Raw genomic sequence first — 16684 nt, forward strand, 5'->3', positions numbered from 1 at the left:
ACTCACCACTCACTCACCACTTACTCACCACTCACCCACTCACCTTAACTAACTCCGGCTCCCACGTGTCGAGGGTCAGGGAGCGAACTTTAGAGACGTGAACTCCCAGACTCCTGTGGGGAGAGGGGATTGGTGAGTAAGTGGTGAGTGGGTGAGTGAGTGGTGAGTGGGTGAGTGAGTGAGTGGGTGGGTGGGTGGGTGGTGAGTGAGTGAGTAAGTGGGTGGGTGGGTGAGTGAGTGGGTGGGTGAGTTAGTGAGTGCGTGATGAGTGGGTGAGTGGGTGAGTGAGTGGGTGGGTGGGTGAGTGGGTGAGTGGGTGAGTGAGTGAGTGGGTGAGTGGGTGAGTGGGTGAGTGAGTGAGTGAGTGTGTGAGTGAGTGGGTGAGTGGGTGGGTGGGTGAGTGAGTGGGTGGGTGAGTGGTGAGTGAGTGGGTGGGTGGGTGAGTGAGTGGGTGGGTGGGTGGGTGAGTGGTGAGTGAGTGGGTGGGTGAGTGGGTGGATGGGTGAGTGAGTGGGTGAGTGAGTGGGTGAGTGAGTGGGTGGGTGAGTGAGTGAGTGGGTGGGTGAGTGAGTGAGTGGTGAGTGAGTGGGTGGGTGAGTGAGTGAGTGAGTGGGTGGGTGAGTGAGTGAGTGGTGAGTGGGTGAGTGAGTGGGTGAGTGGTGAGTGGGTGGGTGGGTGAGTGAGTGAGTGAGTGGGTGAGTGGTGAGTGGGTGGGTGAGTGAGTGGGTGAGTGGTGAGTGGGTGAGTGGTGAGTGGGTGGGTGGGTGGGTGAGTGGGTGGATGGGTGAGTGAGTGAGTGGGTGAGTGAGTGGGTGGGTGAGTGAGTGAGTGGGTGGGTGAGTGAGTGAGTGGTGAGTGAGTGGGTGGGTGAGTGAGTGAGTGAGTGGGTGGGTGGTGAGTGAGTGAGTGGGTGGGTGAGTGAGTGAGTGAGTGGGTGGGTGAGTGAGTGAGTGAGTGGTGAGTGGGTGAGTGGTGAGTGGGTGGGTGGGTGAGTGAGTGAGTGGGTGAGTGGTGAGTGGGTGGGTGAGTGAGTGGGTGAGTGGGTGAGTGGTGAGTGGGTGAGTGGTGAGTGGGTGGGTGGGTGAGTGGGTGAGTAAGTGAGTGAGTGGGTGAGTGAGTGGGTGAGTGAGTAAGTGGTGAGTGAGTGAGTAAGTGGTGAGTGGTGAGTGAGTGGTGAGTGAGTGAGTAAGTGGTGAGTGAGTGAGTGGTGAGTGAGTGAGTGAGTGGGTGGGTGGGTGGGTGAGGGAGTGAGTGGGTAAGTGGGTGAGTGAGTGGGTGAGTGAGTGGGTGGGTGGGTGAGTGGGTGAGTGGGTGAGTGGGTGGGTGAGTGAGTGAGTGGGTGAATGAGTGAGTGAGTGGGTGATTGAGTAAGTGAGTGGTGAGTGGGTGGGTGAGTGGGTGAGTGGGTGGGTGGGTGGGTGAGTGGGTGGGTGGGTGAGTGGGTGGGTGGGTGAGTGGGTGAATGAGTGAGTGAGTGGGTGAATGAGTGAGTGAGTGGGTGGGTGAGTGAGTGAGTGAGTGGGTGGGTGGGTGAGTGAGTGAGTGGGTGAGTGAGTGGGTGAGTGGGTGAGTGAGTGAGTGGGTGAGTGAGTGGTGAGTGGGTGAGTGGTGAGTGGGTGAGTGGTGAGTTGGTGAGTGAGTGGGTGGGTCAGTGAGTGAGTGGGTGGGTGAGTGGGTGAGTGAGTGAGTGGATGAGTGAGTGAGTGAGTGGGTGAATGAGTGAGTGAGTGGGTGAATGAGTAAGTGAGTGGTGAGTGTGTGGGTGAGTGGGTGAGTGGGTGAGTGAGTGAGTGGGTGGGTGGGTGGGTGAGTGAGTGAGTGGGTGAGTGAGTGGGTGAGTGGGTGAGTGAGTGAGTGAGTGGGTGAGTGGTGAGTGGGTGAGTGAGTGGTGAGTGGGTGAGTGGTGAGTGGGTGAGTGAGTGGTGAGTGGGTGAGTGGTGAGTGGGTGAGTGGTGAGTGGGTGAGTGAGTGGGTGGGTCAGTGAGTGAGTGGGTGGGTGAGTGGGTGAGTGAGTGAGTGACTGAGTGAGTGAGTGAGTGACTAGCTGATTGACTGACTGACTGAGTGACTGAGTGACTGACTAGCTGACTGAGTGACTGACTGACTAGCTGACTGACTGAGTGACTGACTGAGTGACTGAGTGACTGACTGACTGAGTGACTGAGTGACTGAGTGACTGACTACCTGTGTATGCCAGAGCACTCGATGCACAGGGCTATGCCCAGGTTGATGCTTGCCCAGCGAGGATCTGAGTGACTGAGTGACTGACTGAGTGACTGACTGAGTGACTGAGTGACTGACTAGCTGAGTGACTGAGTGACTGACTGAGTGACTAACTGAGTGACTGACTGACTGACTGAGTGACTGACTGACGGAGTGACTGACTGAGTGACTGACTGAGTGACTGAGTGACTGACTGACTGAGTGACTGACTGAGTGACTGAGTGACTGACTGAGTGACTGACTGAGTGACTGACTACCTGTGTATGCCAGAGCACTCGATGCACAGGGCTATGCCCAGGTTGATGCTTGCCCAGCGAGGATCTGAGTGACTGAGTGACTAGCTGACTGACTGACTGAGTGACTGAGTGACTGAATGAGTGCCTGAGTGACTAGCTGACTGAGTGACTGACTGAGTGACTGACTGAGTGACTGACTGAGTGAGTGAGTGACTGAGTGAGTGAGTGACTGAGTGACTAGCTGACTGAGTGACTGAGTGACTGAATGAGTGCCTGAGTGACTAGCTGACTGAGTGACTGACTGAGTGACTGACTGAGTGACTGACTGACTGACTGAGTGACTGAGTGACTGACTACCTGTGTATGCCAGAGCACTCGATGCACAGGGCTATGCCCAGGTTGATGCTTGCCCAGCGAGGATCTGAGTGCCTGAGTGACTGACTGACTAGCTGACTGACTGAGTGACTGAGTGAGTGAGTGACTGAGTGAGTGACTGACTGACTAGCTGACTGAGTGACTGACTGACTAGCTGACTGACTGACTGACTGAGTGAGTGACAGAGTGACTGATTGAGTGACTGACTGACTGAGTGACTGACTACCTGTGTATGCCAGAGCACTCGATGCACAGGGCTATGCCCAGGTTGATGCTTGCCCAGCGAGGATCTGAGTGACTGAGTGACTGACTGACTGAGTGACTGACTGAGTGACTGAGTGACTGAGTGACTAGCTGACTGAGTGACTAGCTGACTGACTGAGTGACTGAGTGACTGACTGAGTGACTGAGTGACTGACTGAGTGACTGACTGAGTGACTGACTTACTAGCTGACTGACTGACTGAGTGACTGACTGAGTGACTGAGTGACTGACTAGCTGACTGAGTGACTGAGTGACTGACTGAGTGACTGAGTGACTGACTGAGTGACTAGCTGGCTGAGTGACTGACTGAGTGACTGACTGAGTGACTGACTGACTGACTGAGTGACTGACTGAGTAACTGACTACCTGTGTATGCCAGAGCACTCGATGCACAGGGCTATGCCCAGGTTGATGCTTGCCCAGCGAGGATCTGAGTGTCTGAGTGACTGACTGAGTGACTGACTGAGTGACTGACTGAGTGACTGAGTGACTGAGTGAGTGAGTGAGTGACTGAGTGAGTGAGTGAGTGACTGACTGACTAGCTGACTGACTGAGTGACTGAGTGACTGAGTGACTGACTGAGTGACTGAGTGACTAGCTGACTGACTGACTGAGTGACTGACTGACTAACTGAGTGACTGACTGAGTGACTGACTACCTGTGTATGCCAGAGCACTCGATGCACAGGGCTATGCCCAGGTTGATGCTTGCCCAGCGAGGATCTGAGTGCCTGAGTGACTGAGTGACTGACTAGCTGACTGAGTGACTGACTGACTGAGTGAGTGACTGACTGACTGAGTGACTGACTGAGTGACTGACTGAGTGACTGACTAGCTGACTGAGTGACTGACTGACTGAGTGACTGACTGACTGAGTGACTGACTGACTGACTGAGTGACTGACTGACTGAGTGACTGACTACCTGTGTATGCCAGAGCACTCGATGCACAGGGCTATGCCCAGGTTGATGCTTGCCCAGCGAGGATCTGAGTGACTGAGTGACTGACTGACTGAGTGACTGAGTGACTGAGTGACTGAGTGACTAGCTGACTGACTGAGTGACTGAGTGACTGACTGAGTGACTGACTGAGTGACTGACTTACTAGCTGACTGACTGACTGAGTGACTGACTGAGTGACTGAGTTACTGACTAGCTGACTGACTGACTGAGTGACTGACTGAGTGACTGACTGACTGAGTGACTGACTGAGTGACTGACTAGCTGACTGAGTGACTGACTGAGTGACTGACTGACTAGCTGAGTGACTGACTGACTGACTGAGTGACTGAGTGACTGAATGACTGACTGAGTGACTGAGTGACTAGCTGACTGACTGAGTGACTGACTGAGTGACTGACTGACTAGCTGACTGACTGAGTGACTGACTGACTGAGTGAGTGACTGAGTGACTGACTACCTGTGTATGCCAGAGCACTCGATGCACAGGGCTATGCCCAGGTTGATGCTTGCCCAGCGAGGATCTGAGTGCCTGAGTGACTGAGTGACTGACTAGCTGACTGAGTGACTGACTGACTGAGTGAGTGACTGACTGACTGAGTGACTGACTGAGTGACTGACTGAGTGACTGACTAGCTGACTGAGTGACTGACTGACTGAGTGACTGACTGACTGAGTGACTGACTGACTGACTGAGTGACTGACTGACTGAGTGACTGACTACCTGTGTATGCCAGAGCACTCGATGCACAGGGCTATGCCCAGGTTGATGCTTGCCCAGCGAGGATCTGAGTGACTGAGTGACTGACTGACTGAGTGACTGACTGAGTGACTGAGTGACTGAGTGACTAGCTGACTGAGTGACTGAGTGACTGACTGAGTGACTGACTGAGTGACTGACTTACTAGCTGACTGACTGACTGAGTGACTGAGTTACTGACTAGCTGACTGACTGACTGAGTGACTGACTGAGTGACTGACTGACTGAGTGACTGACTGAGTGACTGACTAGCTGACTGAGTGACTGACTGAGTGACTGACTGACTAGCTGAGTGACTGACTGACTGACTGAGTGACTGAGTGACTGAATGACTGACTGAGTGACTGAGTGACTAGCTGACTGACTGAGTGACTGACTGAGTGACTGACTGACTAGCTGACTGACTGAGTGACTGAGTGACTGACTGAGTGACTGAGTGACTGACTACCTGTGTATGCCAGAGCACTCGATGCACAGGGCTATGCCCAGGTTGATGCTTGCCCAGCGAGGATCTGAGTGTCTGAGTGACTGACTGACTGAGTGACTGACTGAGTGACTGACTGAGTGACTGAGTGAGTGACTGAGTGAGTGAGTGACTGACTGACTAGCTGACTGACTGAGTGACTGAGTGACTGACTGAGTGACTGACTGACTGAGTGACTGACTGACTGAGTGACTGACTGACTGAGTGACTGACTGACTGACTGACTGAGTGACTGACTGAGTGACTGACTACCTGTGTATGCCAGAGCACTCGATGCACAGGGCTATGCCCAGGTTGTTGCTTGCCCAGCGAGGATCTGACTGACTGACTGACTAGCTGAGTGACTGACTGCCTGAGTGACTGACTGAGTGACTGAGTGACTGAGTGACTGAGTGAGTGACTGAGTGACTAGCTGACTGACTGAGTGACTGAGTGACTGAGTGACTGACTGAGTGACTGACTGACTAGCTGACTGACTGACTGACTGAGTGACTGACTGACTGACTGAGTGAGTGACTGACTGAGTGACTATCTGTGTATGCCAGAGCACTCGATGCACAGGGCTATGCCCAGGTTGATGCTTGCCCAGCGAGGATCTGAGTGTCTGAGTGACTGAGTGAGTGACTAGCTGACTGACTGACGACTGATTGACTGACTGAGTGACTGAGTGAGTGACTAGCTGACTGACTCACTGACTGATTGACTGACTGAGTCACTGAGTGACTAACTGACTGAGTGACTGACTGACTGAGTGACTGAGTGACTGACTGACTGAGTGACTGATTGACTGACTGAGTGACTGACTGACTGACTGAGTGACTGACTGACTGAGTGACTGACTGAGTGACTGACTAGCTGACTGACTGACTGAGTGACTGACTACCTGTGTATGCCAGAGCACTCGATGCACAGGGCTATGCCCAGGTTGATGCTTGCCCAGCGAGGATCTGAGCGCCTGAGTGACTAGCTGACTGACTGAGTGACTAGCTGACTGAGTGACTGAGTGAGTGACTGAGTGAGTGAGTGAGTGACTGAGTGAGTGAGTGACTGAGTGACTAGCTGACTGACTGACTGAGTGAGTGACTGACTGACTGACTGAGTGACTGACTGACTGAGTGACTGAGTGACTGACTGAGTGACTGACTGAGTGACTGACTGAGTGACTGACTGAGTGACTGACTGACTGAGTGACTGACTGAGTGACTGACTGACTGACTGAGTGACTGACTGACTGAGTGACTACCTGTGTATGCCAGAGCACTCGATGCACAGGGCTATGCCCAGGTTGATGCTTGCCCAGCGATGATCTGAGTGCCTGACTGACTAGCTGACTGAGTGACTGACTGACTGACTGACTAGCTGACTGAGTGACTGAGTGACTACCTGTGTATGCCAGAGCACTCGATGCACAGGGCTATGCCCAGGTTGATGCTTGCCCAGCGAGGATCTGAGAGACTGACTGACTAGCTGACTGACTAGCTGACTGAGTGACTGACTGAGTGACTGAGTGACTGACTGAGTGACTGAGTGACTGAGTGACTGACTAGCTGACTGACTAGCTGACTGAGTGACTGACTGAGTGACTGAGTGACTGTGTGAGTGAGTGAGTGACTGACTGACTAGCTGACTGACTGACTGAGTGACTGAGTGACTGACTGACTGACTGAGTGACTGAGTGACTGACTACCTGTGTATGCCAGAGCACTCGATGCGCAGGGCTATGCCCAGGTTGATGCTTGCCCAGCGAGGATCTGAGTGCCTGACTGACTAGCTGACTGAGTGACTGACTGACTGACTGACTAGCTGACTGAGTGACTGAGTGACTACCTGTGTATGCCAGAGCACTCGATGCACAGGGCTATGCCCAGGTTGATGCTTGCCCAGCGAGGATCTGAGAGACTGACTGACTAGCTGACTGACTAGCTGACTGAGTGACTGACTGAGTGACTGAGTGACTGACTGAGTGACTGACTAGCTGACTGACTAGCTGACTGAGTGACTGACTGAGTGACTGAGTGACTGTGTGAGTGCGTGAGTGACTGACTGACTAGCTGACTGACTGACTGACTGAGTGACTGAGTGACTGAGTGACTGACTGAGTGACTGACTGAGTGACTGACTACCTGTGTATGCCAGAGCACTCGATGCACAGGGCTATGCCCAGGTTGATGCTTGCCCAGCGAGGATCTGAGTGACTGAGTGACTGAGTGACTGACTAGCTGACTGACTGAGTGACTGACTGAGTGACTGAGTGACTGACTGACTGACTGAGTGACTACCTGTGTATGCCAGAGCACTCGATGCACAGGGCTATGCCCAGGTTGATGCTTGCCCAGCGAGGATCTGAGTGTCTGAGTGACTAGCTGACTGAGTGACTAGCTGACTGACTGAGTGACTGAGTGACTGACTGACTGACTGAGTGACTGAGTGACTGACTGACTGAGTGACTGACTGAGTGACTGAGTGACTGACTGACTGACTGGGTGACTGACTGAGTGACTGACTACCTGTGTATGCCAGAGCACTCGATGCACAGGGCTATGCCCAGGTTGATGCTTGCCCAGCGAGGATCTGAGTGACTGACTGACTAGCTGACTGAGTGACTGACTGACTGACTAGCTGACTGAGTGAGTGACTACCTGTGTATGCCAGAGCACTCGATGCACAGGGCTATGCCCAGGTTGATGCTTGCCCAGCGAGGATCTGAGTGACTGAGTGACTGAGTGAGTGAGTGAGTGACTGAGTGACTAGCTGAGTGACTGACTGACTGACTGAGTGACTGACTACCTGTGTATGCCAGAGCACTCGATGCACAGGGCTATGCCCAGGTTGATGCTTGCCCAGCGAGGATCTGAGTGACTGAGTGACTAGCTGACTGACTGACTGAGTGACTGACTGAGTGACTGACTAGCTGACTGACTGACTGAGTGACTGACTGAGTGACTGAGTGACTGAGTGACTGACTGAGTGACTGAGTGACTGACTGAGTGACTGAGTGACTGACTAGCTGACTGACTGACTGACTGAGTGACTGACTGAGTGACTGACTGAGTGACTGAGTGACTGACTGACTAGCTGACTGACTGACTGACTGAGTGACTGACTGACTGACTGAGTGACTGACTGAGTGACTGGCTGACTGACTAGCTGACTGAGTGACTGACTGACTGAGTGACTGACTGACTGAGTGACTGACTGAGTGACTGGCTGACTGACTAGCTGACTGAGTGAGTGAGTGACTGAGTGAGTAGCTGACTGAGTGACTGACTGACTGACTGACTGAGTGACTGACTGACTGAGTGACTGAGTGACTGACTACCTGTGTATGCCAGAGCACTCGATGCACAGGGCTATGCCCAGGTTGATGCTTGCCCAGCGAGGATCTGAGTGCCTGACTGACTAGCTGACTGACTGAGTGACTGACTGACTAGCTGACTGAGTGACTGACTGACTGACTGAGTGACTGACTGAGTGACTGACTACCTGTGTATGCCAGAGCACTCGATGCACAGGGCTATGCCCAGGTTGATGCTTGCCCAGCGAGGATCTGAGTGCCTGACTGACTGACTGACTGAGTGACTGAGTGACTGACTGACTGACTGAGTGACTGAGTGACTGACTGAGTGACTGACTGACTGAGTGACTGAGTGACTGACTGAGTGACTGAGTGACTGACTGACTGAGTGACTGACTGAGTGACTGACTACCTGTGTATGCCAGAGCACTCGATGCACAGGGCTATGCCCAGGTTGATGCTTGCCCAGCGAGGATCTGAGTGACTGACTGACTAGCTGACTGAGTGACTGACTGACTGACTGACTAGCTGACTGAGTGAGTGACTACCTGTGTATGCCAGAGCACTCGATGCACAGGGCTATGCCCAGGTTGATGCTTGCCCAGCGAGGATCTGAGTGACTGAGTGACTGAGTGAGTGAGTGAGTGACTGAGTGACTAGCTGAGTGACTGACTGACTGACTGAGTGACTGACTACCTGTGTATGCCAGAGCACTCGATGCACAGGGCTATGCCCAGGTTGATGCTTGCCCAGCGAGGATCTGAGTGACTGAGTGACTAGCTGACTGACTGACTGAGTGACTGACTGAGTGACTGACTAGCTGACTGACTGACTGAGTGACTGACTGAGTGACTGAGTGACTGAGTGACTGACTGAGTGACTGAGTGACTGACTGAGTGACTGACTGAGTGACTGAGTGACTGACTGACTAGCTGACTGACTGACTGACTGAGTGACTGACTGACTGACTGAGTGACTGACTGAGTGACTGGCTGACTGACTAGCTGACTGAGTGACTGACTGACTGAGTGACTGACTGACTGAGTGACTGACTGAGTGACTGGCTGACTGACTAGCTGACTGAGTGAGTGAGTGACTGAGTGACTAGCTGACTGAGTGACTGACTGACTGAGTGACTGACTGACTGACTGACTGAGTGACTGACTGACTGAGTGACTGAGTGACTGACTACCTGTATATGCCAGAGCACTCGATGCACAGGGCTATGCCCAGGTTGATGCTTGCCCAGCGAGGATCTGAGTGCCTGACTGACTAGCTGACTGACTGAGTGACTGACTGACTAGCTGACTGAGTGACTGACTGACTGACTGAGTGACTGACTGAGTGACTGACTACCTGTGTATGCCAGAGCACTCGATGCACAGGGCTATGCCCAGGTTGATGCTTGCCCAGCGAGGATCTGAGTGCCTGACTGACTGACTGAGTGACTGAGTGACTGACTGACTGACTGAGTGACTGACTGACTGAGTGACTGACTGAGTGACTGACTGAGTGACTGACTGACTGAGTGACTGACTGACTGAGTGACTGACTGAGTGACTGACTACCTGTGTATGCCAGAGCACTCGATGCACAGGGCTATGCCCAGGTTGATGCTTGCCCAGCAAGGATCTGAGTGCCTGAGTGACTGACTGACTGAGTGACTGACTGACTGAGTGACTGACTGACTGAGTGACTGACTGAGTGACTGACTGAGTGACTGAGTGACTGACTGACTGAGTGACTGACTGAGTGACTGACTGACTGAGTGACTGACTGAGTGACTGACTGAGTGACTGACTGAGTGAGTGACTGACTGAGTGACTGACTGAGTGACTGAGTGACTGACTGACTGAGTGACTGAGTGACTGACTACCTGTGTATGCCAGAGCACTCGATGCACAGGGCTATGCCCAGGTTGATGCTTGCCCAGCGAGGATCTGAGTGTCCGCAGTCTCCACAGAGGGAGTTGCCGTCCACAGCCTGAACCTGAGCAAGCACGCAGCTGGGAGGGGGCGTGGCTTGCGCGGTGTGGGCGGGGCTTGGGGGGTGGTGAGGGGAGGGGTCGACGGGGAGGGAGGGGGGCGGTGGGGGGAGGGGGTAGACGCGGGGCTGTGGGGGGGGGGAGGGAGGGGGAGGGGTAATTGGTGAGTGACACAGTGAGTGACACAGTGAGTGACACAGTGACACAGTGAGTGACACAGTGAGTGACACAGTGAGTGAGTGACACAGTGAGTGACACAGTGAGTGAGTGACACAGTGAGTGACACAGTGAGTGAGTGACACAGTGAGTGACACAGTGAGTGAGTGACACAGTGAGTGACACAGTGAGTGACACAGTGAGTGAGTGACACAGTGAGTGACACAGTGAGTGAGTGACACAGTGAGTGACACAGTGAGTGACACAGTGAGTGAGTGACACAGTGAGTGACAGTGAGTGAGTGACACAGTGAGTGACACAGTGAGTGACACAGTGAGTGAGTGACACAGTGAGTGACACAGTGAGTGACACAGTGAGTGACACAGTGAGTGACAGTGAGTGAGTGATACAGTGAGTGACACAGTGAGTGACACAGTGAGTGACACAGTGAGTGAGTGACACAGTGAGTGACACAGTGAGTGACACAGTGAGTGAGTGACACAGTGAGTGACACAGTGAGTGACACAGTGAGTCAGTGACACAGTGAGTGACACAGTGAGTGACACAGTGAGTGAGTGACAGTGAGTGAGTGACACAGTGAGTGACACAGTGAGTGAGTGACACAGTGAGTGAGTGAGTGACACAGTGAGTGACACAGTGAGTGAGTGAGTGACACAGTGAGTGAGTGACACAGTGAGTGACACAGTGAGTGACACAGTGAGTGACAGTGAGTGACACAGTGAGTGACACAGTGAGTGACACAGTGAGTGAGTGACACAGTGAGTGACACAGTGAGTGAGTGACACAGTGAGTGAGTGACACAGTGAGTGACACAGTGAGTGACACAGTGAGTGAGTGACACAGTGAGTGACACAGTGAGTGACACAGTGAGTGAGTGACACAGTGAGTGACACAGTGAGTGAGTGACACAGTGAGTGACACAGTGAGTGACACAGTGACACAGTGAGTGAGTGACACAGTGAGTGACAGTGAGTGACACAGTGAGTGACACAGTGAGTGAGTGACACAGTGAGTGACACAGTGAGTGAGTGACACAGTGAGTGAGTGACACAGTGAGTGACACAGTGAGTGACACAGTGAGTGAGTGACACAGTGAGTGACACAGTGAGTGACACAGTGAGTGAGTGACACAGTGAGTGACACAGTGAGTGACACAGTGAGTGAGTGACACAGTGAGTGAGTGACACAGTGAGTGACACAGTGAGTGACACAGTGAGTGACACAGTGAGTGAGTGACACAGTGAGTGACACAGTGAGTGACACAGTGAGTGACACAGTGAGTGAGTGACACAGTGAGTGACACAGTGAGTGACACAGTGAGTGAGTGACACAGTGAGTGAGTGACACAGTGAGTGAGTGACACAGTGAGTGACACAGTGAGTGAGTGACACAGTGAGTGACACAGTGAGTGACACAGTGAGTGAGTGACACAGTGAGCGAGTGACACAGTGAGTAAGTGACACAGTGAGTGACACAGTGAGTGAGTGACACAGTGAGTGAGTGACACAGTGAGTGAGTGACACAGTGAGTGACACAGTGAGTGACACAGTGAGTGAGTGACACAGTGAGTGACACAGTGAGTGAGTGACACAGTGAGTGAGTGACACAGTGAGTGAGTGACACAGTGAGTGACACAGTGAGTGACACAGTGAGCGAGTGACACAGTGAGTGAGTGACAGTGAGTGACACAGTGAGTGACACAGTGAGTGAGTGACACAGTGAGTGAGTGACACAGTGAGTGACACAGTGAGTGACACAGTGAGTGAGTGACACAGTGAGCGAGTGACACAGTGAGTGAGTGACAGTGAGTGACACAGTGAGTGAGTGACACAGTGAGTGAGTGACACAGTGAGTGACACAGTGAGTGACACAGTGAGTGACACAGTGAGTGACACAGTGAGTGAGTGACACAGTGAGTGACACAGTGAGTGACACAGTGAGTGAGTGACACAGTGAGCGAGTGACACAGTGAGTGAGTGACAGTGAGTGACACAGTGAGTGACACAGTGAGTGAGTGACACAGTGAGTGACACAGTGAGTGACACAGTGAGTGACACAGTGAGTGAGTGAGTGACAAAGTGAGTGAGTGACACAGTGAGTGGCACAGCGAGCGATTGAGTGAGTGCCACAGTGAGTGAGTGCCACAGTGAGTGACACAGTGAGTGACACAGTGAGTGAGTGACACAGTGAGTGAGTGACACAGTGAGTGACACAGTGAGTGACACAGTGAGTGAGTGACACAGTGAGTGACACAGTGAGTGACACAGTGAGTGAGTGACACAGTGAGTGACACAGTGAGTGAGTGACACTGAGTGACACAGTGAGTGACACAGTGAGTGACACAGTGAGTGAGTGACACAGTGAGTGACACAGTGAGTGAGTGACACTGAGTGACACAGTGAGTGAGTGCCACAGTGAGTGACACAGTGAGTGACACAGTGAGTGAGTGACACAGTGAGTGAGTGACACAGTGACTGACACAGTGAGTGACACAGTGAGTGAGTGACACAGTGAGTGACACAGTGAGTGACACAGTGAGTGAGTGACACAGTGAGTGAGTGACACAGTGAGTGACACAGTGAGTGAGTGACACTGAGTGACACAGTGAGTGACACAGTGAGTGACAAAGTGAGTGACACAGTGAGTGAGTGACACAGTGAGTGAGTGACACTGAGTGACACAGTGAGTGAGTGACACAGTGAGTGAGTGACACAGTGAGTGACACAGTGAGTGAGTGACACAGTGAGTGAGTGACACAGTGAGTGACACAGTGAGTGACACAGTGAGTGAGTGACACAGTGAGTGAGTGACACAGTGAGTGACACAGTGAGTGACACAGTGAGTGAGTGACACAGTGAGTGACACAGTGAGTGAGTGACACAGTGAGTGAGTGAGTGAGTGACACAGTGAGTGAGTGACACAGTGAGTGAGTGACACAGTGAGTGACACAGTGAGTGAGTGACACTGAGTGACACAGTGAGTGAGTGACACAGTGAGTGACACAGTGAGTGACTGACACAGTGAGTGACACAGTGAGTGACACAGTGAGTGAGTGACACAGTGAGTGAGTGACACAGTGAGTGACACAGTGAGTGACACAGTGAGTGAGTGACACAGTGAGTGACACAGTGAGTGAGTGACACAGTGAGTGAGTGACACAGTGAGTGACACAGTGAGTGAGTGACACAGTGAGTGACACAGTGAGTGAGTGACACAGTGAGTGAGTGACACAGTGAGTGACACAGTGAGTGACACAGTGAGTGAGTGACACAGTGAGTGAGTGACACAGTGAGTGACACAGTGAGTGACACAGTGAGTGAGTGACACAGTGAGTGAGTGACACAGTGAGTGACACAGTGAGTGAGTGACACAGTGAGTGACACAGTGAGTGACACAGTGAGTGAGTGACACAGTGAGTGACACAGTGAGTGAGTGACACAGTGAGTGACACAGTGAGTGAGTGACACAGTGAGTGACACAGTGAGTGAGTGACACAGTGAGTGAGTGAGTGACACAGTGAGTGAGTGACACAGTGAGTGACACAGTGAGTGACACAGTGAGTGAGTGACACAGTGAGTGACACAGTGAGTGACACAGTGAGTGAGTGACACAGTGAGTGACACAGTGAGTGAGTGACACAGTGAGTGACACAGTGAGTGACACAGTGAGTGACACAGTGAGTGAGTGACACAGTGAGTGACACAGTGAGTGACTGACACAGTGAGTGACACTGAGTGACACAGTGAGTGACACAGTGAGTGAGTGACACTGAGTGACACAGTGAGTGACAGTGAGTGACACAGTGAGTGACACAGTGAGTGACACAGTGAGTGAAACAGTTAGTGACAGTGAGTGACACAGTGAGTGACACAGTGAGTGAGTGACACAGTGAGTGAGTGACACAGTGAGTGACACAGTGAGTGAGTGACACAGTGAGTGAGTGACACAGTGAGTGACACAGTGAGTGACACAGTGAGTGAGTGACACAGTGAGTGAGTGACACAGTGAGTGACAGTGAGTGAGTGAGTGACAGTGAGTGTGTGAGTGACACAGTGAGTGAGTGACACAGTGAGTGACAGTGAGTGAGTGACACAGTGAGTGAGTGACACAGTGAGTGACAGTGAGTGAGTGACACAGTGAGTGACACAGTGAGTGACACAGTGAGTGACACAGTGGGTGAGTGACACAGTGAGTGACACAGTGAGTGACTGACACAGTGAGTGACACTGAGTGACACAGTGAGTGAGTGACACAGTGAGTGACACAGTGAGTGACACAGTGAGTGAGTGACACAGTGAGTGAGTGACACAGTGAGTACCTCTCTGTATGCGGAGTTGATACTCGCTTGGACAGCCTGAGTCCAAATCCGTCTTGCCTGGTCAGAGTCGGCCTGGAGAACGCAGCTCCTAAACACACACACAGACACACACACACAGACACACAGCTCCTACACACACACACAGACACACACACACACACAGCTCCTAAACACACACACAGACACACACACACAGACACACACACACACACAGCTCCTACACACACACACAGCTTCTACACACACACAGCTCCTACACACACACACAGACACACACACACACACAGCTCCTAAACACACACACACAGACACACACACAGCTCCTACACACACAGCTCCTAAACACACAGACACACACACACAGACACACACACACACACAGCTCCTAAACACACACACAGACACACACACACAGCTCCTACACACCTACACACACACACAGACACACACACACAGCTCCTAAACACACACACAGGCACACACACACACAGCTCCTACACACACACACAGCTCCTAAACACACACACACAGACACACACACAGCTCCTACACACACAGCTCCTAAACACACAGACACACACACAGCTCCTACACACACACACAGCTCCTAAACACACACACACAGCTCCTACACACACACACAGACACACACACACACAGCTCCTAAACACACACACAGACACACACACACACAGCTCCTACACACACACACACAGCTCCTACACACACACACAGACACACACACACACCTACACACCTACACACACACACAGGTACTCACACAGCTCCTACACACACATACAGACACACACACACACACACAGCTCCTACACACACACTCACCTACACACCTACACACACAGCTACTACACACACAGCTCCTAAACACACACACAGACACACACACACACAGGTACACACACACATACAGCTCCTACACACACACACAGACACACACACAGACACACACACAGCTCCTACACACACAGCTCCTACACACACACACACACACAGCTCCTACACACACACACAGACACACACACACAGCTCCTACACACACACACACACACAGCTCCTACACACACAGGTACACACACACACAGCTCCTACACACACAGCTCCTACACACACACAGGTACACACAGCTCCTACACACACAGCTACTACACACACACACAGCTCCTAAACACACACACACAGACACACATACAGAGACACACACACAGACACACACACACAGCTCCTACACACACACACAGACACACACACACAGCTCCTACACACACACACACAGCTCCTACACACACACACAGACACACACACACACAGCTCCTACACACACACACACACAGACACACACACACAGCTCCTACACACACACACAGACACACACACAGATACTACACACACACACACAGCTACTCACTCACATACACACACACACAGCTCCTACACATACACAGGTACACACACACAGACACACACACACAGCTCCTAGACACACACACACCCAGCTCCTACACACACACACAGACACACACACACACAGACACACACACACACACACAGACACACACACACAGCTCCTACACACACACACAGCTCCTACA

General features: G+C 52.3%; 1 protein-coding gene across 1 annotated transcript in view; it reads right to left on the minus strand.

Moving 5' to 3' along the window:
- The window catches only part of LOC142922611 (arf-GAP with coiled-coil, ANK repeat and PH domain-containing protein 2-like), a gene marked incomplete at its 3' end in the record, with an annotated part of 63801 nt that overhangs the window by 13432 nt on the left and 33685 nt on the right, over window positions 1-16684 (minus strand). The window contains exons 10-12 of the mRNA XM_076063430.1: window positions 15075-15162; window positions 10472-10707; window positions 44-113 (exon numbers count right to left, since the gene is read on the minus strand). Of these exons, the coding sequence (XP_075919545.1) occupies window positions 44-113; window positions 10472-10707; window positions 15075-15162 (394 nt within the window). The remainder of the gene's footprint in view (window positions 1-43; window positions 114-10471; window positions 10708-15074; window positions 15163-16684) is intronic.

The sequence above is a fragment of the Petromyzon marinus genome, unplaced genomic scaffold, assembly GCF_048934315.1.
Source record: "Petromyzon marinus isolate PM22_M1 ecotype Great Lakes invasive population unplaced genomic scaffold, UKy_Petmar_22M1.pri1.0 PM_Scaffold_119, whole genome shotgun sequence".
Lineage (NCBI taxonomy): Eukaryota > Metazoa > Chordata > Hyperoartia > Petromyzontiformes > Petromyzontidae > Petromyzon > Petromyzon marinus.